At 39.5% G+C, this 27,306-nt stretch overlaps 1 protein-coding gene and 1 non-coding gene across 8 annotated transcripts in view; one reads left to right on the top strand and one right to left on the bottom strand.

Annotated features, from left to right (window-relative positions):
• SMG6 (SMG6 nonsense mediated mRNA decay factor) overlaps nt 1-27,306 on the top strand; it is a 212,796-nt gene that overhangs the window by 152,061 nt on the left and 33,429 nt on the right. The window contains exon 14 of one of the 7 annotated variants that reach the window (XM_070562919.1): nt 22,508-22,748. The exons of 5 other annotated variants lie outside the window; for them this stretch is intronic. In XM_070562919.1, coding sequence (XP_070419020.1) covers nt 22,508-22,573 — 66 coding nt within the window. In that variant the 3' untranslated portion in view covers nt 22,574-22,748. Of the gene's footprint in view, nt 1-22,507; nt 22,749-27,306 lie in introns of those variants that run through there. One more of the 7 variants, XM_008526317.2, reaches the window with a different exon arrangement.
• LOC139074242 (U6 spliceosomal RNA) lies at nt 5,371-5,477 on the bottom strand. The gene has a single exon (XR_011523778.1). It is a non-coding gene; the product is annotated as a U6 spliceosomal RNA (small nuclear RNA).

Below are 27,306 nucleotides of genomic sequence, written 5' to 3'. Positions count from 1 at the left end.
TTCAGCTGCTCTGGCTGATCCCACTGGTGAGATCTTCTAGTTTTTTGAGGTTTTAAGCCAGTATGTGGGGCTGATGTCGAGACACAGAACTGCTGGAGCTTGAGACGCTCTAAGTGACTAGCCACTTCTAACTTAGCTTAGCCATTGCCCCCTCCCTACCAAGTGCCAGAGCCAAATTTTTATCTCACTTCCCAGTCCTGCCTCCTGGGTATTGAAACTGCCTCTACATTTTCAATATTTAGCCTTTAGAATTTAGGGATTTATATAAGAGCCAATGTTATGACACAAGCAGCTGAAGACTTCTTTTAGGTGGCAAAACCAGCTTTCTAACACTTACCATCTTTTCCTTCACAGCTGGTGAGACAGCCATTTAGTGAAGGCAACAGGGATAAAGACAGATTTTCTTCTTTTAATCCAAATGACCATGTCCACTGCATCCAAATGTATATTGTCCTTTTTAGTGATATAATTGATTTCTAATGTTTTATTATACTGCAGTGTTGAAAGAATTTTACAGTGAGCTCACTTATCCTCTGCATGTAGATTCTCTTTTTCATTTTACTATACTTGTTTTATCGTATATCTATCCATCTCTGTCTCTGTCCGTCATCAATTTCTTTTTGATCTCTGTCACTAATACGTTTTGTCTAAATATTTCAGTATGCATAACTAGAGTTCAGTATTTGTTTATGGCTTTTTCTTTTGACGTAAAACGTACATAGAATGAAATGGACAAATATTAACTGTACCTTTGAGATTCCTCTGTGTTGTTACGTTTATCAGCAGTTTATTCTTTTATATTGCTGAGTAGTGTTCCATTTTATGAATATGTCACAGGTTAGTCATCTTCCACTTGATGGGTTGATGGACATCTAGACTATTTCTAGTTTGGGGCTATTATGAATAAAATTGCTATGAATACTTGTACACAATTCTTTTTGTGGACATGTGTTTTCTCTTGGGTCAGTGCTGGGATTGGAACTGCTGAGTCATAGGGTAGATACATGTTTTTTATCAGAGACTGCTGACCTTCTTCCAAAGGTGATTGCACCATATGACACTCTAACAGTGTAGGAGAGTTCCAGTTGCTTCACATCCTCATTGGTTGGGGGTTGAGGGGTGATTTATCATTTTGGTTTTAATTTGCATTTGTCTGATGATTAATATGGAAGTTGCATACTTTTTCATGTTCTTACCAGCCATTTGTATATCTTCTTTGTGAAGGGTCTGTTCAGAGCTTTTGCCCATTTTCTTTAATTGTTATTTTCTTGAGTTATAAGATTTCTCTATGTGTTCTGGATACAACTACTTTGTCAGATATATGTTTTGTGACTATTTTCACTCAATCCATGGCTTGCCCGTTTATATTCTTAACAATGTCTTGGTGAGCAGTTTTTAATTTTGATGAAATCTAATTTATCATGCTTTTCTTTTATGACTGTCACTTTATGAGAGCTAAAACCCCCAAGTCATACTCTCTCCCTCCATGATTTTCTCTGTTATTAACTTCTTGCCTTAGTGTGGTAGATTTGTTACAACTGATGAGTGAATATTCATACATTATTATTAACAAGTCCATAGTTTACATTAGGATTCACTCTTTGTGTTGTACAGTTCTGTTGGTTTTGGTAAATATATAATGACATATATTGACTATTATAGTATCATACAGAATTGTTTCACTGCCCTAAAAATACTCTATGCTCCACCTATGCATCCATCCCTCCGTCTTCTTTAGCCCCTTGCAACCCCTGATCTTATCACTGTCTCATTAGTTTTGCCTTTTCCAGAATATCATATAGTTGGAATCATATGGTAGGTAACCTTTCAGATTGGCTTCTTTCACTTAGAAATATGCATTTAAGGTTAGTTTTGTGGCTTGGTAGCTCATTTCTTTTTATTCCTGAATAATATTACATTGTATCGATGTACCTTACGTTTGTTCATCCATTCACCTATTGAAGGACATCTTGGTTGCTTCCAGGTTTTAGCAATTGTGAATAAAGCTGCTGTAAACATTTGTGTGCAGATTTTTGTGTGGATATAAGTTTTCGATTCATTTGGGTAAATATCAATAACTGCAATTGCTAGATCATATGGTAAGATTATGTTTAGCTTTGTAAGAAACTGCCAAGCTGCCTTCAAAGTGGCTGTACCATTTTGCATCCTCCTAGCAGTGAATGAAAGTTCCTGTTGCTTTACATCCTCAGTAGCATTTGGTGTTGTCTGTGTTTTGGATTTTCGCCATTCTAACAGGTATATAGTGATATCTCATTGTTGTTTTAATTTGCAATTCCTTAATAACTTACGATATTGAGCATCTTTTCATGTGCTTATTTGCCATCTGTATGTCTAGTTCAGTGAGGTATCTGTTCAGATCTTTTGCCCATTTTTTAAGTGGGTTGTTTGTTTTCTCATTGTTAAGTTTTGAGTCACTGATTGATTTTTAAATGTTAAAAACAGTCTTGCATTTCTTGAATAAACCCTGTTTGCTGCATTGCATTTGCCAGTATTTTGGTAAGGATCTTTGTATCTGTGTTCACGAGAGACGTTTATAATTTTGTTGTTGCTGGTTATATCTTGTCAGGTTTTGGCATTAGAATTATGCTGACCTGGTTAAATGACTTGGAAAGTGTAACCTCCTCCTCCATTTTCTGAAAGAGTTTATGTAATATTGGTATTACTTCTTCCTTATATGTTTGATAGAATTTACTGGTAAAACCCTCTTGGCCTGGAGTTTCTGTGGGGAACTTTTTGATAATGAATTCAATTTATTTAATGTATGTAGTTATTTATATTTTCTCTTTTGTCTTATATCTATTTGGATAAGCTGTAGCTTTCAAGGAACTTGTCCACTTCATCTAAGTGGTCAAACTTGTTGACACAAAGTGCTTCATAATAATTCCTTACTATCATTTGGAGATCTATAGGATTTATAGTGGCACATGGATTGTTTAGAAGTGTGTTTAATTTCCACGTATTTGGGATATTTGGATATCTTATTGTTATTGATTCCTGGTTTAATTCCTTTGTGATCAGAGAGCATCCTCTGCATTATTTCAGTGCTTTTAAATTTATTGAGACTTGTTTTATGGCTTAGCACATGTCTGTCTTGAAGAACATACTGTGTGTACTGGAAAAGAACATAGTGGTTGGGTGTAACATTTTATAAATATCAATTAGGTTAAAGTGATTGATAGTGTTGTTCAGATCCTCTATGTCTTTACTAATATTTCGGCTAGGAACTTACTTGGTCATATTGCATCCTATTGGAAGTAGAAGTCCTGCATTGGCTAACTTAGGAATTTGTACACATTTATATTAGTGCTATTTCTATCACTTAGAGTTTTGGGACCTCTGCTTTCTGGACCCATGACACATTCTTTTGAATATCCTTAAGGATGGCAAATCTTTAGACTTTAAGTCTAGCTTTGATTTTTTTTTTTTTTTTTTTGAAGCCAGAACAACACTTGGGGTCAAGAACAGTAAATATATTTTCCAGTGAACAATAATCACAGTGAGCAAGTTGAGTTATTCCTTTTTAAGGTCAAAAATAAAATTGTTTCTGAAATAATGAGAATTACCACTATAACTAATAAACTGATTTTGAAAATGTTTAAAAGAGGAATTCTCAGGCACTTTTGAGCATTGACGTTTGTATATCTTAGTGAATTACCGTCCCTGTTCTTTGCCCATTTTTTATTGAAATATTTTTCACGAGTTATTCTTTTAAAAGGCCTTTCTAGGGGCCAGCCCTGTGGCTGAGTGGTTAAGTTCACACGCTCTGCTTCAGCAGCCCAGGGTTTTGCTAGTTCAAGTCCTGAGCGCAGACATGGCACCATTCATCAAGCCATGCTAGAAGGACCTACAACTAAAATATACAACTATGTACCGGGGAGGGGGGCTTTGGGGAGAAAAAGGAAAAATAAAATCTTAAAAAACAAATAAATAAAAGGCCTTTCTAGCAAGAGTTGTAGCCCTTTTTCAATAATTTATATTGAAAATATTTTGTATAAGTGTCACTTACCTTCCGTTATCTATGGAATTTTCTCAAATGCAAATGATTTAAAATTTTGTGTGGTCAAATCTTTCCATTGTCCCTTTGTGAAATTTTGTTTTTATGCTTAGAAAAGTCTTCCTAATATCAAATCAGATGAATAATCATTTTCTCATTATTTTACTTTTTGAAAAATTATTATTAAAATTTTATCTGGAATTTATTTTGCTGAATGATTGAGGTAGAGATCTAAGTTAATTTTTTCAAAATAGTTTACAAATGGTCTTAGCATTATTTATTGAATAATTTATTCTGCCCCTGTTTAACTAAAAGCTAACTTCATCGTATACTAGATAATATATATGCTATACTAGAATCTATGTATAGATAGATACAAGTGCATACTAGCATCTGTTTCTGGGCTTTTTATTTTTATTTTTTTTATGTTTGTCTCTTCTTGGAATGTAATTTTACTGTTTTAGTTACTGTAGCTTTGTAATATGTTTTAGTACCAGAGATGTGAGGTTACACACAATATTTTATTTTATTTTATTTTATTACAATATATCTTTGGCTTTTCTCACCTACTTATGCTCTATACAAACTTCAGAATAATTTTTTTTTTTTTTTTGTAGATTTTATTTTTTCCTTTTTCTCCCCAAATCCCCCCGGTACATAGTTGTGTATTCTTCGTTGTGGGTTCTTCTAGTTGTGGCATGTGGGACGCTGCCTCAGCGTGGTCTGATGAGCAGTGCCATGTCCGCGCCCAGGATTCGAACCAACGAAACACTGGGCCGCCTGCAGCGGAGGGCGCGAACTTAACCACTCGGCCACGGGGCCAGCCCCAAACTTCAGAATAATTTTAAACCCCTTTAACTCGCTCTCAACCCCCCAAAAAATTTTATGGTATTTTTTAAATTGAGATATAGGGGCCAGCCCGGTGGCGCAGCAGCTAAGTGCGCACATTCCGCGCCGGTTTGGATCCCAGGTATGGACATGGCACTGCTCAGCAAGCCATGCTGTGGTAGGTGTGCAACACATAAAGTAGAGGAAGATGGGCACGGATGTTAGCTCAGGGCCAATCTTCCTCAGCAAAAAGAGGAGGATTGGCAGATGTTAGCTCAGGGCTAATCTTCCTCGGAAAAAAAATAATAAATTAAAAAAATAATAAAATAAATTGAGATATAATTGACATATAACATTATATTAGTTTCAGGTGTTATATAACATAATGATTCAATATATGTATATATTGCAAAATTATTACCACAGTAGGTCTACTTACCATTCGTCACCACACCTAGTTAGAAACTTTTTTCTTGTGATGAGAACTTTTGAGATCTATTCTCTTAGCAATTTTCAAATATACAATAAAAAATATGGGACGCTTCATGAATTTGCCTGTCCTCCTTGTTCAAGGGCCTTGCTAATCTTCTCTCTGTCATTCCAATTTTAGTGTATGTGCTGCTGAAGCAAGCACTCCTCATGGTGGTGGTGGTTTTTTTTTTTTGAGAAAGATTAGCCCTGAGCTAACATCTGCTGCCAATCCTCTTTTTGCTGAGGAAGACTGGCCCTGAGCTAACATCCATGCCCATCTTCCTCTACTTTATATGTGGGACGCCTAGCACAGCATGGCTTGCCAAGCGGTGCCCTGTCCACACCCGGGATCCGAACCGTCGAACCCCAGGCCGCCCAAGCGGAACGTTCACACTTAACCACTGCGCCACCAGGCCAGCCCCCCCATTTTTTTTTTAAGATTGGCACCTGAGCTAACGTCTGTTGCCAATCTTCTTTTTTTTTTCTTTTCCTCCTCCTTCTCCCCAAAGCCCCCCAGTACATACTTGTATATCCTAGCTGTGAGAACCTCTGGTTTTGCTGTGTGGGATGTGGCCTCAGCTTGGCCGATAAGCAGTGCCATGACGGTGTCCAGGATCCGAAGTGACAAAACCCTGGGCCACTGAAGCGTAGCACGAGAACCTAACCACTTGGCCACGGGGCCAGCCTCTCCTCATGGTATTTTGATTGGAATTGCATTCACTTAAATTTCTTTGGAAGAAAATTGACATTGTTATGAGATTTTCCTATTAGAACAAAGAATTCTCTGCATATCAGTTCTTTTTTTAATCTCTCATTTTTTCGTTAAAATTTTTGCTATAATGAATGGGTTTTTTTTTTCCCATTACCGCTTCTAAATAATACTTGGGAAAAGCTAATTTAGTTATATCCAACCATCACTTCAAACTCTCTTATTTTTAGCTGATCACTTTGGATTTTCTAAGTATATTCATTTCAGATAATGACAATATTATTTCCTTTTCAGTAGTTATATATTTTATTTTCTGATTTTTACCTCATTGCCTTGACTGAAACTTTTAGAAGTGTTAAATAATAATGCTGGTAGTAAGAATTCTTTTGTTTTTAATTTTAATAGGTATACTTTAGTATTTTAAACATTTGTATAATGTTTCTTTTGTTTTAAAAAACATACTACTTAGCATATTAAGGAAGTGTCTATTTTTAATTTACTGAATGTCTACTTAGAAAAAAAGTTTGCTGAAGTTTTAACAGATGCCTTTTTAGCAACTATTAAAATACCACATTTCCTTTTTTAATTTATGTGATGTGTTAAATTAATATATTTTCTAAACTTGACTTGTCCTTTTCTTACTGGGATAAACCCTCTTTAGACTCAATATAGTTGTATCTGTATCTGCTAAATTTGATTTGCTGTTTTTTTACTTAGGATGTTTACATCCATTTTCATCCTTGCCTGGCTGCTTTTTTCTGTCTTTGCTGTTTTTTCTTTGGATATATGAGTATTAGAGAGTGCTGACTTTATAAAAAGAAATGGGAAGCAGCTTTTCATTTTCTTTGACCTGGAAAGTGTGTATTACTTGAGGAGTCATTCTTGACTCTTTCTCTGCCTTCAGTCTCTCAGCAATCCTGTCGCTCTACCTTTGAAATATAAACAGAATCCAGCCATTTACCCATTTCGGCTAGCACTACCCTAGTCAAGCATGTTAACTTTCTCTTGCTTTGACTGTTGTAGTAGGCTTGTGCTGATCTTTGCCCCTTTTCAATCTAGTCTTAACACAGCAGCCAGAGTCATCTAAGATGTAAACTGGATTACTTAACACCGCTGCTCCAAGCCCCTCCAGAGGATTCCTATCTCACTCAGAAAAAAAATATCAAGCCCTGACCAAGGCTTACTTCCTTTCTTACCTCATCTCCCGTCACTCTCCCTCTTCACTTACTCTTCACTGGCCAAACTGGCCTACTCATTCTTTAGTCATGCCAAACAGCTCCTGCCTCTGGGCCTTTGCACTTCTGTTCTGCCACATTCACTATTACCCCATTGCACAGTTTACTTTCTGATGTCCTTAAGATGCCTCTTCAGAGTCAACCTTATCAGAAAGTTCCTTACCCCTGAGCTATAGAAATGAACACCCTGTCCCAGGCACTCTCTCTCCCCTTTCTGGACTTTATTTTTCTTTTTAACACTCACCGTCACCTGACAGTTGGTTTTTGTTTTTGTCTTGCTTATTTACTGTCCCCTACTAGAATGTGAAAACTTTGTTTTTATTTACTGTGTTAATCCCCAGTGCTTAGAACAGTTCCTGGAGAGCAGACCCCCTCCTCGTACCACTAATAGATATTTATTGACTGAATACGTGAATGAACTGAGGGAACTTACCTATAAAGGCATCTCAGCCAATAGTAGTTTTTGAAAGAAATCTTTGACACTTCCTTTTTCTATTTCTTCCCCTAATATTGGTCTTTTCAGGCTTTTTAGTTCTTGTGTCAAATTTTTAGGCAGGATTATTGAGATACAACAAATACATATAATAAATAATTCAACAATTTTAAATGTTCAATTGGATGAGTTTTGACAAAAATATACAGTAGTGTAAACACCACCACAATCATGATACGGAACATCTCCATCACTTCTTATGTTAATTTTGTTATATTATCGAAAAAATAATTTATTTCCCTAAAACCTTCACAATTTTTAAGCTCTTAAATAATTAAAAATTAAGGATATATTATTATGCCCACTTTCCATTCCTAATTTTATTTGTATGCTATTTCTTTCTTAAATTAGTTAGCAATATGCATTTTTTAGTTTTTAAAAACCAGCTCTTATATTTGCTTTATATTTTATTAATTTTTATTTTTAATCTTTATTTTCTTACTTTTATTTTTCTTAGATTTGTTTTGTTCTTCTTGTGTTGAATCTTCTATGTTCATTTGTTTTTGATTAGTTTGCTTAAAAGCTTTATGGCTTTCAATATGCCATTACTAATACTTTGGCCACGTTCTGATCCATTTAGATGTGTACTGTTCTAATGATCATTTTCTAAATAGTCTTTGATTATCATTTTGATTTTTTCTCTTTGATTCTAAAGTTACTTGGGAGGGTTTTGTTTTTTTAAAGTTGGATTTCTTAAACTTTTGTTATTAATTTCTACTTTGGGATATTTAAAAAAGATTTCTGTGACCTAATACTTAACCCTTTCTTTAAAAAGTTTCATGGATTTTGAGAAGAATGTATTTTTGTAGCATACAAAATTCAGCCATATAGCTATTGAATCGTCATTATTAATTACACTATTCTAATTGTATTATTATTTTTACCTGCTTGGTATGTTAAAAAGTGAAACTGGGGGCCGGCCCCTGGCCGAGTGGTTAAGTTCACGCACTCTGCTTTGGCAGCCTGGGGTTTCACAGGTTGGGATCCTGGGTGCAGACATGGCACCACTCATCAAGCCACACTGAGGCGGCGTCCCATGTAGCACAACCAGAAGGACCTACAGCTGGAATACACCACTATGTACTGAGGGGATTTGGGGAGAAGACGGGGGAAAAAAAAAAGATTGGCAACAGATGTTAGCTCAGGGCCAATCTTTAATAATTTTGTTTTAAAAAAGCAAAAGTGATATTAGTCTTCCACTACAATTGTGTTTTTGCCATTTACTCCTTGTATTTCAAAGGTTTTTGCTTTCTGTATTTTCATTTCAATTCATTCTTGCCTTGAATGCACCTTTGTTTTTTTTGTTTTGTTTTGATGTTTCTCTGCCTTAATATATTTTTGCCTGTTCTCCCACACCTTTTTCTTAAATCTCATTGTTTTAGTTGTATCTCTTCTAAACTGTATTTACACAGTGCATTTTTTAAAAAAAAAATTTTATTGATGTGAAATTCATATAACATATAAAATTAACCATTTAAAGTGAACAATTCATGGGCCAGCCCAGTGGCGCAGCTGTTAAGTTCACACATTCCACTTTGGCTGCCCAGGGTTCGCCGGTTCAGATCCCGGGTGCGGACATGGCACCGCTTGATAAAGCCATGCTGTAGTAGGCGCCCCACATAGAAAGTACAGGAAGATGGGCACGGATGTTAGCTCAGGGCCAGTCTTCCTCAGCAAAAAGAGGATTGGCAGCAGTTAGCTGAGGGCTAATCTTCCTAAAAAAAAAAATAATAATAAAGTGAACAATTCAGTGGCGTTTAGAACTCTCACAGTGTTGTGCAACTACCACCTCTATACTCTTTGCATTTTAATTCTACTTGTTTGTCTTTAATTTTTAAAATAAAATACTTTCAGTTATTTTTCTCTGCTTATCAAATAGAAGAATTAAACAGGATATAACAGTCTCTCATTTTAGTTAGGATTATGTTGAGCTGCAAGAAACAGACAATCCCAAAATAACAATAACTTAAATAAGTTAGAAATAGATTTTCCTCCCAAATCGAAGAAGCCTAGAGGTTTTCTAGTTTGGCACTCCATGGTGTCATGAACTGATGTTCTTCCTATTTTGTTGCTCTGATTCCCATGTCTTTCATTTCCAAGGACCCCTCAAAGTCTAAGATGGCTATTGGAAGGCCAGCCTTTTCATCTGCATACAAGCCTGTGGGGAGCAGAAACACTTAAAGAAGGAATGCAATTTGTAAAAAATTTTTAAGACACCTCTGCCTTTAAGGACCTGTCCTGGGAGTTCATACACACTTCTGTATACATTCTGTTGGCCAGAACTGAATCATGTGGCCAAAGCTAGCTGCAGTGTAGACTGGGAAATATTTTTATTCTAGGCAGCCATATGCACAGCTAAAAATTATTCTATTACAGGAGAAGAGAGAGAGAACAAATAATGGTGGGGCTAGCCCCATGGCCGAGTGGTTAAGTTCACGCACTGCGCTTTGTTGGCCCAGGGTTTGCAGGTTCAGATCCTGGGCACGGACAATGGCACCACTCATCAAGCCATATTGAGGCAGCATCCCCCATAGCACAACCAGAAGCACTCACAACTAGAATATGCAACTGTGTACTAGGGGGCTTTGGGGAGAAGAAGAAGAAGAAAGAAAGAAAAAAAGATTGGCAACAGTTGTTAGCTTAGGTGCCAATCTTAAAAAAAAGAGAGAGAGAACAGATGATGGGAAACAGCTAGCAGTTTCTGCCATACCTCCCCGTGCATAAGTGTAGGATTTCCTACTTCCTCCTTCTCTCACCACTCCTCCAATTTCTTTGTTTTTGTAGATAACAAAATCTACAAAATCAGTGAGATTTTAGATAATAGTAGCTGTTTATTAAAGGCTTATATGTGCTATTTAATCTTCACAGCAACCCTACCTGGGGTAAGTACTGTTATTATCCCCATTTTACAGGTAAAGAAAGATTACACACTTGACCTAAGGTCGCACATCCAGTGATTCAAACCCCTGCTGTAGTGTCCAGATTAACCGCTATACACTGTCAACCCTAGTAAAATTAAATGTTTTTATGCGGTCTGTACATTGTGCATCTTTTCTTTGAAGAATAATTTTTGACTGTTGCAAAATGCTGTCAACATCACTTATATAGGATTAAATACTTTTTGCTTTTTGCCATTTGTTTTTTAGTACAAGTTATCTATTTTTATTCTTGGGGTTTTTTTGTTGGTTTTTGTTTTTTTGTTTGTTTTTTACTTTTTACTGTTGAAATTTTTAAACACATACAAGAAAAAGTAAAGAGAATAACATAATGAATCGTTTGTAGCTTGAGCAGTTATCAACATTTTGTCAATATTTTTTTTTCAATCATTCTCCTTATCTTCCTGCCAAATTTTTGTTCTTGAAGGTTTTAAATCCCATTCATCATAGTGAAAATACTACAGTTGATATCTCTAACTTGTAAGGCTTCTTTTCCTACCATAATCTTCATAACGTTGTTATACAATCAAAATTAATAATTTCTAATACCATATAGTTCATTTTCAAATTCTCCAGATTATCTCAAAAATGCCATTTCTCAATGGGCTCGTCAGAATTAAGATCTAAGCACACTTCATACTTTGTATTTGGTTGATATGTTTCTTAAGGCTCTTTGAATGTATAATAGTTTCCCCACATCCCTTTTTTTATGCCATTTATTTGTTGAAGGTATTCTTGATTTTTTTTTAAACAATGTTCTTTTTTTTTTTTTTGAAAGATTTTATTTTTCCTTTTTCTCCCCAAAGCCTCCCAGTACATAGTTGTGTATTTTTAGTTGTGGCTCCTTCCACTTGTCGCATGTGGAACGCCGCCTCAGCATGGCTTGATGAGTGGTGCCATGTCTGCGCCCAGGATCCGAACCAGCAAAACCCTGGGCCTCCAAAGCAGAGCGCACGAACTTAACCACTCAGCCACAGGGCTGGCCCCTAAACAATGTTCTTGATTTTTTTCACTAACACCTTCTTCAGTTGGGATACATACTTAAGTATATATTTGTCTGAAAGAAAATGTTTATCATCCTTCTATGTCTTAGTTTATCTGAGAATATCTTTCTTTTGCCCTTCTACATGAATGACTTCTACCTAGTTTTGGAGCAGAAAAGTCTGATGTCAGTCACATTTGGGGGGGGATGTTAATGCCTATAGAATTATTTTTTCTCGTTATCCTTGGAGATTAAAGACTGAACCAAGATACATCTCAGTAATGGACGCCAAATGTTCTGTACCAGAGATAGGCATTGCTAATTGATCATGGCATTCCTTCCCACTGAACACAAATGAAGCCTCATATTCCTTTAAAAAAATAAAATTTTTAAAAACCCTTTTTTTGCCATCCCTAATAAAGTTGTTGGTCTCTTGTTATTAAGTTTTTTAGCATGCCTTTTGAATGTTCAGGCTTTAAGTCTCTCCTTCAGAAAAGTTTCCTTTTCCTTTTTTTTCCTTCCTTTCTCATTTTTTAAAATTATTGCTCTCCTCCTATCAGTCTTGATCTTTCTGGAATAGGTTTGAAAGATTAGGGTTCTGTCTCCACATTTCATTACTTTTTTTTTCCCTCCATTATTTTCATCTCTGTTTTTTCCTCTGTTGTACAAGAGATTCAAGCAAGTCATGCATTTCACTAATTCATATTTCTCTTGTATTTAACTGCTGCTTACTGCCTTACCTGCAGTTTTTCCTGATTATTTTGTCGTGACTTCCTAATCTAGATTGAAATAGAATTTACTATGGTTTTTTGTTTTTTACTTTTTTTTTTTTTTTTTTTTGCTGAGGGAGATTCACCCTGAGCTAACATCTGTTGCCAGTCTTCCTCTTTTTTCTTTCTCATGTGGGCCACAGCCATAGCATGGCTACTAACAGATGAGTGGTATAGGTCTGGGCCCTGGATCTGACCCCAACCCCCAAAGCAGAGCACACTGAACTTAACCACTAGGTCACCAAGGCTGGCCCTATTTTTTGACTTTTTCATTGAGGTTTAACCTTCATAAAGTAATGTGTACTACTCTTAAGTTTAAGCTTAGTATGGATTTATATATGGTTATATTTCTGCTAATCACCACCCAGATCAAGATACAGAATATTTCTGGCATCCCAGCAAGCTCCGTTATGCCCCTTCTTGTTAATACTCTCCCTGACAAGGGTAACCATTGTTCTGACCTCATTCGATATCAGTTAGTTCTGCCTGTTTTTGAATTGTATATAAATGACATCATATAGTACATACCCTTTGTATCTGGCTGCTTTTGTTCAACACAATCTATGAGAGATTTATCCATGTTTTTGCATGTAAGAGTAATTCATTCTTCCTTATTGCTGTGTGGTATTTTGTTGCATGAATATACTACAATTTATTTATTCTACTATTGATGAAAGTCTTTTACCAGTCTTGACTATTATGAATAAAGCTGACAAACATTTTTTATGTCTTTTAGTAGATATATGCTCCTATTTCTCTTTAATATAATATCGAGGAATGGGATTGTTAGGTCGTAAGGTAGACGTATGTTTAACTCCAGTAGATACTGCCAAACAGATTTCCAAGGTAGTTGTACCAGTACACATGTCCATCTGCAGTATATTGGAGTTTCAGTTGTTCCCATGTCTTTGCCAATGCTTGGTTTTGATTTTGGTTTTGGTTTTCATTTTAGCCATTCTGTTGGTGTGTCAGAGTATCTCATTGTGATTTTAATTTGCATTTCCCTGGGGAATAATGATGTTGAGTACCTTTTCTTCTGCTATTGGCCGTTTGGATAGCCTCTTCTGTAGAGAGCCTGTCCCTGACTTTTGCCCATTTTTTCCTTGGGTCATTTGTCTTTTGCTTATTGATGCTTAGGTGTATTTTATTTTATTTTATTGTGGTTTTTTTGGTGAGGAAGATCGGCCCTGAGCTAACATCTATTGCCAATCTTCCTCTTTTTGCTTGAGGAAGATTGTCACTCAACTAACATCGGTACTAGTGCCAGTCTTCTTCCTCTATTTTTTTGTATGTGGGATGCTGCCACAGCATGGCTTGATGAGCAGTGTGTAGGTCTGTGCCCAGGATCTGAACCTGTGAACCCTGGGCTGCTAAAGCAGATCGCACGAACTTAACCACTACACCACTGGGCCGGCACTTAGAATTATTTTTTTAATATTCTGAATATAAGTTTTGTGTTGGATATGTATACTGAAAATATCTTCTCTCAGTCTGTGGCTTGTGTTTCCATTCTTAATAGTGTCTTATAATGCACACAAGTTCTTAATTTTAATGAAGTCAAATATATCAGTTTTTTCTTTGATGGTTAGTGCTTTTTGTGCCCTATTTAAGAAATACTTGCCTACTCCAAGATCCTGAAGATACTCTTCTATTTTTTTCTTCTAGAAATTAATTATTTTAACTTTCACGTTTAGGTCTGTAATTCGTCTCGAATTAATTTTTGTTTACGGCATGAGGTAGAGGCAAAGTTAATTTTTTTCCATACAGATATACAGTTGATCAAGCACCATTTATTGAAAGATCGGTTTTCCCCACTGAACTGCAGTGGTGCCTTGTCATAAGTCAGGTGACTATATATGTTTGGGTCTATTTCTGGATTTTCTGTTCTGCTCAAATGGACTATTTATCTGTCCATGTGCTATTACTGTTGGGTATTAATTTAAAAGTTTCCAGAGTTTTTACAATGACTCTCCTAGAAAGATATTTACTTATTCATTAGATTGGTATCCTTCTGTTCAATCATAGTACCTTTTCATATGTTAGGTGTTTTTTGTTTTCATCCTTATTGGGGTAGTCTATACGTGTTTACATTGAGAGCTTATATGGGTCTCTGTTAAGATTTTCAGGTGCAGGTAAAGGGAAAAGAGGAACATGATTTACACTGCTGGTGTTAAACTTCCTAGAGGAGTGTAGAAAGGAAACTGTAGCTAGAGATAGTCATGGCAGGGAGCTAAACCCTCTGTTTACCCTTGGTCTACAGTAGTAGACCGAGTTTCTCATCTTAGTGTTCTTATTCTAGGGTTTTGGAAGCCAGCCTCAGGTTAGTCTTTCTTCTGCCTCATGTGGCCACCTGCACCAATTATGAGCCAGCAACTGCTAAGTTTCTTATGATACCCAGTGGGATCCAGTGTTGTCCTTCCAATGTGCCACAGCCTACCTTGGTACTTGTCCTAGTTACTCCAAGATAAAGGCATTGGTGGAGTACTACTGCTAAGGTCTCATCTCCGTGCTTCAAGCAGGCAAAGGTTGAACATCAGTTGTGCTTTTCCTCATTCCAGTCCCATCTGTAGTTTGTCTTGCAGAAAATCCCTCATAGTTTCTGGTATGTAGTTGCCTGGTACTGAGATGTGCTTTCTTGATTACTTTTTTCCCCAGTCATTTCAGTGGAAAACTGGAAGGGTGGACAAAATCGCTAGAAGTGGCGCCAGCCTGGTGGCACAGCATTTAAGTTCGCACGTTCCGCTTCTCGGCAGCCCAGGGTTCGCCAGTTTGGATCCTGGGTGCGGACATGGCACCACTTGGCAAAAGCCATGCTGTGGTAGGCGTCCCATGTATAAAGTAGAGGAAGATGGGCACGGATGTTAGCTCAGGACCAGCCTTCCTCAGCAAAAAGAGGAGGATTGGCAGTAGTTAGCTCAGGGCTCATCTTCCTCAAAAAAAGAAAGGCTAGAAGCATGTACTTAAAGCCATTCTAATTACAAGTCAATGCTAATTTTTTTTTTTTTTTAAAGAATTTATTTTTTTCCTTTTTCTCCCCAAAGCCCCTGGGTACACAGTTGTATATTCTTCGTTGTGGGTCCTTCTAGTTGTGGCATGTGGGACGCTGCCTCAGCGTGGTTTGATGAGCAGTGCCATGTCCGCGCCCAGGATTTGAACCAACGAAACACTGGGCCGCCTGCAGCGGAGCGCGAGAACTTAACCACTCGGCCACGGGGCCAGCCCCCAATGCTAATTTTTTAAAAATTAGTTTCTAGGGCTGGCTCCGTGGCCGAGTGGTTAAGTTCACGCGCTCCGCTGAGGCAGCCCAGGGTTCGGATCCTGGGCGCGGACATGGCACTGCTCGTAGGCCACGTTGAGGCGGTGTCCCACATCCCACAACTAGAAGGACCTGTAACTAAGACATACTACTATGTACCGGGGGAGGGGGGTTGGGAAATAAAGCAGGAAAAAAAAAAAAAAGATTGGCAACAGTTGTTAGCTCAGGTGCCAATCTTTAAAAAAAAAAAGGAAGATTGGCAACAGTTGTTAGCCTAGGTGCCAGTCTTTAAAAAAAAATATTTAGTTTCTAGGGGCCTGCCCGGTGGTGCAGCAGTTAAGTACGCAGGTTCCACTTCGGCGGCCTGGAATTCACCAGTTTGGATCCCGGGTGTGGACATGGCACTGCTTAGCATGCCATGCTGTGGTAGGCGTCCCACATATAAAGTAGAGGAAGATGGGCATGGTGTTAGCTCAGGGCTAGTTTTCCTCAAAAAAAAAAAAAAAAAAATAGGTTCTAGCCTTTCAAATTGAATACTTTGAAAGTCATTGTTCATTTTATTAAGGTGAGCGTTGTTATTAAAATGTGCTTATTGGGCAATCTACAGATTCACTGCCATCCCAGTCAGAATCCCAATGACATTCTTTACAGAAATAGAACAAAGAATCCTAAAATTCATATGGGGCAACAAAAGACCCCGAATTGCTAAAGCAATCCTGAGAAAAAAGAACAAAGCTGGAGTCATCACAATCCCTGACTTCAAAACATACTGTACTACAAAGCTACAGTAATCAAAACAGCATGGTACTGGTACAAAAACAGGCGCACAGATCAATGGAACATAATTGAAAGCCCAGAAATAAAACCACACATCTATGGACAGCTAATCTTCGACAAAGGAGCTGAGGGCCTACAATGGAGAAAAGAAAGTCTTTTCAACAAACAGTGCTGGGAAAACTGGAAAGCCACATGTAAAAGAATGAAAATTGACCATTCTTTATCACCATTCATCAAAATAAACTCAAAATGGATCAAAGACCTAAAGGTAAGACCTGAAACCATAAGGCTTCTAGAAGAATATGTAGGCAGTACACTCTTTGACATCAGTATTAAAAGGATCTTTTCAGACACCATGTCTTCTCAGACAAGGGAAACAATAGAAAGAATAAACAAATGGGACTTCATCAGACTAAAGAGCTTCTTCAAGGCAAAGGAAAACAGGATTGAAATAAAAAAAAACAACCCACTAACTGGGAAAAAATATTTGCAAGTCATACATCGACAAAGGCTTAATATCCATAATATATAAAGAACTCACACAACAACAAAAAATCAAACCACTGGATCAAAAAATGGGCAGGAGACATGAACAGACATTTCTCCAAAGAAGATATACGGATGGCCAATAGGCACATGAAAAGATGTTCATCATTGCTGTGCATCAGGGAAATGCAAATCAAAACTACATTAAGATATCACCTTACACCCATTAGAATGACAAAAATAACTAAAACAAATAGTAACAAATGTTGGAGAGGTTGTGGAGAAAAAGGAACCCTCATACACTGCTGGTGGGAATGCAAACTGGTGCAGCCAGTATGGAAAACAGTATGGAGATTCCTCAAAAAGTTAAAAATAGAACTACCATACGATCCAGCTATCCCACTACTGGGAATCTATCCAAAGAGCTTGAAGTCAGCAATTCCAAAAGTCCCATGCATCCCAGTGTTCATTGCAGCATTATTTACAATAGCCAAGACGTGGAAGCAACCTAAGTGCCCATCAACAGATGATTGGATAAAGAAGATGTGGTATATATATACATTGGAATACTACTCAGCCATAAAAAAGAACAAAATCATCCCAGTTACAACAACATGGATGGACCTTGAGGGAATTATGTTAAGTCAACTAAGCCAGATAGAGAAGGACAATCTCTGTATGACTCCACTCATATGAGGGATTTAAAAATGTAGACAAAGAGAACAGATTAGTGGCTACCAGGGGAAAGGTGGGGTGTGAGGGGTGAGCACAAAGGGTGAAGGGGTGCACCTACAACACGACTGACAAACAATAATGTACAACTGAAATTTCACAAGATTGTAACCTATCATTAACTCAGTAAAAATTTAAAAAATAAAAATGTGCTTGTTGGGTCCGGCCCAGTGGCACAGAGGTTAAGTGTGCATGTTCTGCTTTGGCAGCCTGGGGTTCGCTGATTCAGATCCTGGGTGTGGACATGGCACCACTTGGCTAAGCCATGCTGTGGTAGGCATCCCACATATAAAGTAGAGGAAGATGGGCATGAATGTTAGTTCAGGGCCACTCTTCCTCAGCAAAAAGAGGAGGATTGGCAGCAGTTAGCTCAGGGCTAATCTTCCTTAAAAAAATAATAATAAAATGTACTGCATGGATTTATATGTATGTGACTTGTTACTTCATAACAAGTAACTCTGCTACTCTCCTGTAAAACTCAGGAGGGAACAGTCCAGTGATTCGTGAAGCTGCCCCTTAAGTCTTTCTGTGTTGGGGTCTCAACACTGCAGCTTAGTATCTCCTCCACCTAAATATGAGTAGAACCATAGCACAAAGACTCAGTAACCTGCACTGAGAAAGATGAAGACAATGACAGATATCCAGAATCGGGTAGGAGTGGTTGTTTTGAAACTCCTGAGTTTCAGATGATCTGCCTGTATGCCTTTATTTGATAAAAATGCCACATGGCTCTCTTGGCAGCTGGGTAAGAGAAGCAGACCCTTGCGGGGATGACCCAGAATTTTGTGCCTTGTGGAGCCAGAACCCTTTCTCAAGCTAGCTTACTGAAGACCCAGCTGCAGAGCAGGGACTGCTTCCTATATTCTTTGTAAATTCTAGTGTTGGTTATAATTCTTAGGAATTGATAAGTAAATAAGAGTACACATTTAGAAGTTTGGGGCTAATTATACCTGGCTTTTTTTTTATTTGTTTTGCTTTTTAATATGGCTAAAGTATGTAGATTTAGTAAGTTTTATTCTTTATTCTCTAGTGGGAAAAACAGAGAAATTTTTAATTTTTACATTGTAATTCAAATACAAGAACTTGGAACAGACCCTCTAGTGATATTTTTTGAAGAGGAAAGCAGTAATAGGAAATTTACCTAGGAAGACCCTAAGCTTCAGTTGTAAAGATATCTCCTTTCTCCAAGAATTAGGCCTGATCAGGGTTCAGACCCACTAATATGGAGTGGAAGGGGATAAATCACAACTAACGACCTTGGCACTTCTATAAGAAATTTAAATAACAAGCAGACATATAGAGATTCGTAAATATGTACTTGGTGCCAGCTAAACCACAAAGAAGATACTGCATTTGTGGTCCAGGGAAGTTAAATATTTGTGGTCAACTTAAAATTCAACATAAAACTCTCATCTGTGATGGAAACTATCCAGAAACTGCATAGAGGGTGTGCAAGCTGAATAAGCTCGAAGGCCTCTCCTCTCACCCGGCTGGAGTAGAAGAGCGTGTTCTCCTTCCCTCGTACCGCATAGCTGGCAAGCCCTTCTAGGAGAGGAGGGCCTCCCTGGCTCCAGTTACCTACCCAAGAAGCCCCTTCTAAAGCCCTCTCTGCTTTGCAGCTCACCCCTTCAGTCTGATCGAATGGCACTTTATCCAGGAGCCTTTCCCTGTCCTTCTTACATAAAATAGCAATACACTCCCCAACCTGTTGCTCTCTGTCCCTCTTTCCCTACCTTATTTTTTTCATAGTACCTCCTACTACTTGCCCTCTATTTATTTGCTTATTTGTTTCTCAGTCTCACAAGAAATGTTAAGCTCCATGACAGCAGGAACATTGTTTTATTGACTGCTGTGTTCCTAGTACCTTGAATAAATCCTGCCACACCTAGCAGGTGCTTAATAAATATTTATTGAATAAATTCAATGAAATACCTTAAAATGTTTCAGGAAGTACAGTCTAGGGAGGGAAGAATTACACCCTGCCCCTTGGAATTAGGGTACTGTTACCTGGTAGGACCTCAGACTGAGAGCAGCCTGAAACACCTCAGATATCCTGCTTTCTGTTCTCTGGTAGCATATGGTCTCTGACAGGGAGACTGGCACTTACAGACGGTGCCTAAGCCTTCGCATGTACAAGGCGACTCTTGCCATAACACCTGGGTTACACATAGAGATGGAATTAACACAGCTTAATTTTCACAGTAAAAAAATGTTGCAGTGTTTGTTTCTGGCCTTCAAATTTGTTGAAGACCCTCTTGATGTCAGTTGCTCTGGTGTGGGAGTTCTTTCTGGCCAGCCAACAGACCCAGACCGGGAGCATGTACAGATACTTTTCACATTCTTTTTTGATATGTAAGTGCAGTCCCTCTTGCCCAGCCTTTTGTCATTTGAGACCCTGCCGGGTTGAGGGGGTCTTTTGTTGCTGACCACTCCCAGTCTTGTTGGACTTGATGATGAACAGAGTTTTTCTCTTACTGCTTTTCTTTGCTGCCTTGGCTAGGTCTTTCAGTCCTCCCAACACAGAGAAATTCTGTTTCAATAAACACATTAGGTTTTCTGGATCTGTTCCAGAACCTTATCGTTGATGATCTTTAACATTTGGTGTGAAATGTGCTTCATAAATGATGTTGACGATCTCTAAGATACACTGTTAAGTTAAAAAAAAAAAGCAGGCAAAGTGTATCACCATTTATATAAATATATTTATAAAAGGTATATGGAGAGGGGCCAGCCCGGTGGTGCAGCACGTTCTGTTTGCAGCCCGCGGGGTTCGCCGGTTCGGATCCCGGGTGCAGACCTACACACCACTTGTCAAGCCATGCTGTGACAGGTGTCCCACATATAAAGTAGAGGAAGATGGGCACGGATGTTAGCCCAGGGCCAGTTTTCCTCAAAAAAAATAAAGTATAGGGAGAGCCCATTGTTAATCATATGTAGCGGCATATGCATAAACATCTCTGAAGAACACACCAGAAACTGGCAATAGGGCTGAGGAACACAGAGGGTCTAGAAACCAGAGTTGGGAAGATTTTTGTTTTTAAAATCCAGCATTTTGTAGTGTCTGTTTTTTGTACCATGTGCCATGTGTTTAAATGACACATTACTAAGTAACTTCAGTTTGACCTGATACTTAAAGCCAAGGTGCCACCATATCTTCACTGCCTCCTGGAAGGGATGCTCTCATTGAACTTCTTTTTCACTTTGTCAGCAGCAGGAGTGGCTTTAGCCTAAATAACAGAATTCAGTGACAGCTTTTACTCTGTGTTGTCAATTAAAGAAAGTTTAGGCCGTACATAGGCTTCCCTACTACAGGCTGGTACAGAAATTTTGTCTCTTCCTGTCTTATCAGTGTGAAGCACTGAAACTATACTTCAAAGTAATTTATAATTGTTTGCATGTCTTTCTATGTGTGTGCTTCAGAAGTGGAGTAAGCAGCATTCATAGTTACTGCCTTGCTGTCTCTAAGCCTCTTCTTGGTCTAATGACTTGGAAGGATTAAGTGAAGAATCAGAAATATATTCCAACAGCAGCTTTTGATCTCTTTTTCAAATCCTGTGAGCATACACTACATAGGCTTGGTGATCAGGAATGGATCAGATGAGATACCATCAACTCTGATGCCATTTTTCCAGAATGACCTGCAGAAAAAATATCTCTCTCTGATCTAAATACAAGTTATAGTCTTGATTATATTCTGTGCTGGTCATAAAAAAACTCCATATAAGTTATTTATTCTGTCTGGGCTTGAGTTTACGCTCTGTAAAATGGGGATGACAATAGTCCCTTCATAAGATTTCAATAAGGATCAGATGAGATAAGTGAAGATGCCTAGATTTTAAAAATAGAAGTCTTCCTCGATATATATGTTCTTCACAGTGAGTGGAGGGGACAGTTAAGAAGACTCCAAAGAAATGACCCGTGACAATCCAGTCCTACTCTAGATTCCCATATATCTTCCCAAATCACCCTGCAGTTTCTGTTGCTGTTTTCCGTAGTTTATAAGGATTCCCTCAGATCCTCCACCATCTCCATTTTCTGCCCTTTCAGCTGTTGTTATTATCTTGTGGCTTTGAATGTAAAAAACTTGTTAGATGTATTTTTTAGGCTTAAATTCAGGCCCAGGAGGAAATTAGGCAGGATTCAGGTAGTTTTTCAGAAGGCAAGGCAGGTGTGCTTAAAGTTATATTATTCCAGGATTCTCCTAAAATGGAAGCTCTCAAGTGAGGGTTTGTGGGCCCTTGAAGGATAATAGCAAAACACCACTTCGGAAATAAAATCATGCTGTCCTGGGCGTTCCAGCACTTCCAATGCTGGCATCCTTTCAACACCATTCCTTTCCGCAGTCCCACCCCACACTCGGCCCTGGCATATAGTCCCATGAACATGCCACCTGCCTTCTCTCTCTCTCTCTCTGGCCCCATCCTTTGGCTGCTCAGTTTATTTTTTCCACATCCTCACTCTCTTCCAGTTCCAAGCTAAATAACCCTCACAGATGGCTTGTTCCATCAGAGCTGTTTAAGAACACAGGACAGTGAACTGGGGTCCAGAAGGAGCTGCCAAAGCCCATGGCTGCCCTTCTTACAGAGGCCCAAGACAACTTTGTCATCAGCTCCCTAGAAGTCCACGGACAGTGAGCAGAAAGGCTGGCAGGTTGGGTGGTGGAATGTCTCTTTAACACTATAATCCTCTCGCAGCTAGCAACTAGTTCTCACTTAGATTTACAAGTCAGAACCTGGAGCCGGATACATTGCATACTCCATTTTCCACAGAAGACAGAGCACTTTGTAGTTGGCATTTCTCCCCTACTTTTTTTACAGCATGGAAACCCAACAGGAAATGGCAGTCCCATTTGTGTTTTGGATCGTGGTTTGAGTCCTTACTGAACCTCTTTGTGAACTCCTGGAGAGGTCTAGATCCCTGCCCTGCCTGACCTGAAGGGCAGTATTCCCAGCTGTCAGCACATCCCTGGGAAGAGGGTGAACTTCAGATGCCTGTTAGAAATCCTGCAGATGAGAGAAGACCAGAATTTCACTCTTTCTTTCCTGTCAGCAAGGACATGTAAGTTTCCTGTCTGCCTTGTCATCAACTTTGGAACACTTTTCTGCTGCATCCCCCCCATGTATGCAGTGGTCTGTAAGCTTCTGTCCCCCCATTCATTATTCCAGCACCCTCCTTCCCTCTGTCATAATCAGACGTGTCTGGTTAATTTTGCCCTCGTGACAAGACGGCCTTTTCCTTGTCCTCACAGTTATTCCTATGGGACTTAAGACCTCTCTGGTCACGGTCTCCCTCTCTTTCCCTTCTTTCTCTCTCTTTCCTCTCTACCTGTACCCTTTGTAAATAGATTCCTTCTAGGTCACTGATGAAGGGCAGTATATGCCATTTGCCACTATAGAAGTCTCTTTTCCCTCAGTAACCAGAGTTCCCTTGAGAGACCCCCCCCCCCCCCATTAAAAAAGCTATGTTGGCAGCTTAGCTGCTTGAACTCAGGCATAACAGGACAGGGAACAATGGCATGTGTGAAGTGGTCTGGTCAGACAAAGGGAAGTTAGCTCTCAGCCAGAGAGAGCATACAGTTGAAGAAGCTTCCCCTGGAAAGAACAAAGAAAAGAAGGAAAGAAAATTCTGTGTCAGGAAAGTGGTCTCTGAGAACTCAGTCAGAAATCAGCATCTCCTCCCTAAGCTCAGCCTTTCTACTGAGGAGTAAACTGTTCTTTTTCTTCTCCTCCTTCATATCTTGCTCCAAGATGAAGAGTTGTCAGATGAACAATACACCCTGTGCTTGCACAGTAAAAGTTTCTTGAATTGATGGATTTGTGGAGCCTTGGGCACCAGGTGGAAAGAGGGAGCTTTGATTTCCTTTGTCTGGTCCCCATGCTCTGTGATGGACTTTCCTCTTTACAGTACATCCAGAGTTCAAGGCTGCACAATGTGGAGAACTTTCTGGGGACACTTATATATATATATATATATATATATATAGGTCTTAATTTGGCATCCAGCGGTGACTAGTTTCCATAGTCATTCAGCTCTTCAACCCATCAGCTGAGGTCTTGCCCATACTGTGTCCAGGGAAATGAAATGAATTAGATTGATAGAACTCCTCTTAGGGCAGGTACTCTGAGAAATTTTTAATTTCAGTATCTCTGTTCTTGCCTGTAGCTTAGCCAAGCACCCATTTGGTTTGTGTTCATCTAAATGCAAATTCATCAGAACTGTATATTTTGCCCTCGGGGCAGGCTTTTGGGCTGCTGCTGGGGGAGGAGGGTGACCTTTAGCGAACTTGAAGTAGATCCCTTTCTCCAAAAGTACCATCACCTTCCTAAGAGGCTACCAAAGTCTAAGGGACTGAGCACAGACTTTGGAGTGAGACAAATCTGGGTTCAAATCCCTGCTTCACCACTTACTAGAAGTTTGTTTCCTCTGAGCTTGAATTTCCTCTTCCTCTTTCTATCTCACAGGATTACTGTGATAATCAAATGAAATAACATAATGCCTAGCAACCATCAGTCACCCCTTCATCTCCACCAGAGCTTTCCCAGTAAAATGGGATATTTCAGCCACTGAGAAGCTGTGACCAGTGAAAACTGCAGAGGAAGTACAACGCTGACTTGTTCTACTTGCCCCTACTCTGAATCTCCTTAATGGGCTTCTTGCATGCTCATGAGTTTTTGTTTCTGGAATATGCCCTGCCTTGAGTTTGTTGAGTATTCTTTTTCACTTGTGAGGACATTTTTTGTGATCACTACCCAAGGGCTTTAGAATGTCTAGATGGTGGTTCTCCTAGAAGGCAAGCCTGTTTCCTCTGTGCCACCACAGAGGTGTTTTCGGCAGACTGATCTCCAGAGACCATTCCTTACCTCTTTACACCTTGGCTTTTCTTAAAGGGCCCTTCCTGGCTTTGGATCTGCTAAGAAGTTAGCCAGAAAGCTTGTCCTCAGTCTCCTATGGGATTCACAGGTTTGGCTTGTACCCTCCAAGTGGCCTGGAGGGAGCTACAGGGTATCAGCGGTGGCCATGGGAAAGAAACTGCTCACAAAAAAAGCACGGTCCATGAGCCAGCTGCTCCCCACTGCCTGCTGGAGCAAGCTCACTGAGGCCGCTGACAAGAGTCTTCAGAACACTAAACAGGTGATTAAAACATCAGTATAAGTCTTTCCAAACTTCACAGAAAGCCAAAACTTAGTTTGGACACCAACAGAAATTTTCCGCTCTGGAGCTTTATAAACTGGCCTGCTGTTTCTTCCTCTGCTCTGTGGCCAGAGGGGAGCTCTGTGCTAATGATTCCATAAAACCCTCCAAGTCTTCCTGAGTGGCTTATCACATGAGAAGAACCTATACCACCTTTTTCCATCAAGAATTATCTCCAGCCCCTCGCTGTCAGTTCAGATTCTGAATGGTCAACCCTTCCCAGAAGGCCAAGTACAGCTCTTGGCACTGTCCCCTGTGACAGAGCTGAGCTCCAGCATCAAGGTCAGTGGCAAAACTGTCTTTCCTCTCCTCCTTTCCAAGATGACTGCCCAGAATCATAGAAACCTTTAAGAATGGAAAGAGACCTTCAGAATCATCTGCATTTTGCAAACAAGGTTTAGTAACTTGCCCAAATTAGGAGAACGTGAAGTGAACTTTCCTCTAGACCCTGCTTTCCCCAGACCTGTGGCATATCAGCTGCCCAGGAGAAGTCCACCCCGCCAAGAGGGAGTTCATTCTTCATGAAATCAGCAACAAGAGACTGCCCACCTTTGAATTTCTGTACTAGATGAGCTCTTACCCCTTCTGGGGATTGTGAAAGTTTCTTCCCAAAGCACAGGTAGATGGTCTGGGTCCACTGAGAGCTGTGGGCAGTTGAAACACAGATAAGGAGCAGAGACACACTCCAGCTCCTCAACTTATTGGCCGCATAATCTTGAGCAAGTTACTTAACTCCACTGTGCCTTAATTTCCTCATCTGTAAAATTGAGATAAGGACAATCCCCACTCCATGGGTTTGTTATGGGGATTAGATGAGTTGGTGCATGTAGAACATTTGGCACGGTACCTGGCATGTAGCCGCCATTCACTAAATGTTATTCATAGCTGTCAAGGGTGAGTGAAGCACACAGCAGGGTTTCTTATGCTTTAGAAGGCCCAGTGGTGCTCTCCCAGGCTGCAGCTCTGGTGAGGTGGCAAGAACGTTAGACTCAGAAGTCATTGCATCTGGCGTCAGATCTTGTTTAACTTACTTGAGTTTCAGTTTCCTCATCTCTGTTATCATTATCTGAATGTAATAGTAGCTGCTTCATAAGGTACTGAGGATTTTCTAGATCCTAAAAGTGCCATGAAAAGTGTAAGGTAGTATTTTTGTACCTTAGCTAAAGTAGAGTTGCATTTTGAAGAATGGACTAAAATTGTGATCACCTTCACCTAGCCTTCCAGCCTTTAAGCAGTGATTCTCAAATTTCAGCATTCGTAAGTACCTGGAACACTTATTTAAAGTGCACGTTTTGGGGGCCAGCCCAAAGTGGCCAAGTGGTTAAGTTCTCACACTCTGCTTCGGTGGCCCAGGGTTTCACTGGTTCGGATCCTGGGCATGGACCTAGCACCGCTCATCAAGCCATGCTGAGATGGCATCCCACATAGCTCAACTAAAAGAACCTGCAACTAGAATATACAGCTATGTGCTGGGGGACTTTAGGGAGAAGAAGAAAAAAAAAGTGCACATTCCAAGGCCCTATCCCCAGAAATACTAATTCATTTAGTCCAAAGTGGAGTCCAGGAATCTACATTTTTAACAAGCTCACTGTGTGATTCTGATGTAGGTAGTTTTAAAAAATGCTTTTTAGTGTTGAGAGGTGAAGAAAAGAGAACTAATACTTACTGAGTTTCTTCTATGTTGGGCATTTACTTTATTTATGCCTTGTCTCAAACTATGGACAGACTTTAGTTAGCTTTAATTAACAAAGTTTGTGTTGTTTCCATCTGTGAGGCGTTGCTACCTTTGAGATTCAGCACTCTAGGTGTAGGACCTGAAAATGCAACTTAAAGTGGCACCCTATCTCAGCCTTAATCTCCGAGAATTTCTGTATACCATATATTTTTTTTAAAGATGAGCATCTAAGCTAACATCTGTTGCCAATTGTCTTTCTTCTTCTTCCTCCTCTTCCTCTTCTTCTTCCTCTTCTTCCTCCTCCCCCTCCTTTTCCCCCTCCCCCCCGCATAGTCGTATATTCTAGTTATAGGTCCTTCTGGTTGTGCCATCTGGGACGCCGCCTCAGCATGGCTTGATGAGCAGTGCTAGGTCCATGCCCAGGATCCGAACCGGGAAAACCCTGGGCCTGCTGAAGCAGAGTGTGCGAACTTAACCACTCGGCCACAGGGCCAGCCCCTGTATACCCTATTTTTAATTTGCTGTTTTGGATTCTCAAGATATAGTTGTAATTTTTTCTCAGAGCATGGCATTAGTGATTTGAAGAGTAAGTCTCACCTGTTACTGAGGTGTTTTGTACCTTGCCCTAGGGTAACAACCTCCAGTTAAGGCAAAGGTGAGACGTGCCCAGAACTTGTGATATCTTATTTCAAACTAGAAACTCTTTTGGAGGCCTGTCAAAAGAGGGCACCTACCTATCCCTTCTTGAGC

Source organism: Equus przewalskii, chromosome 10 (genome assembly GCF_037783145.1).
Source record: "Equus przewalskii isolate Varuska chromosome 10, EquPr2, whole genome shotgun sequence".
NCBI lineage: Eukaryota > Metazoa > Chordata > Mammalia > Perissodactyla > Equidae > Equus > Equus przewalskii.
The sequence above is the reverse complement of the archived record's forward strand: the minus strand, read 5'-3'. Positions and strand labels throughout refer to the sequence as shown.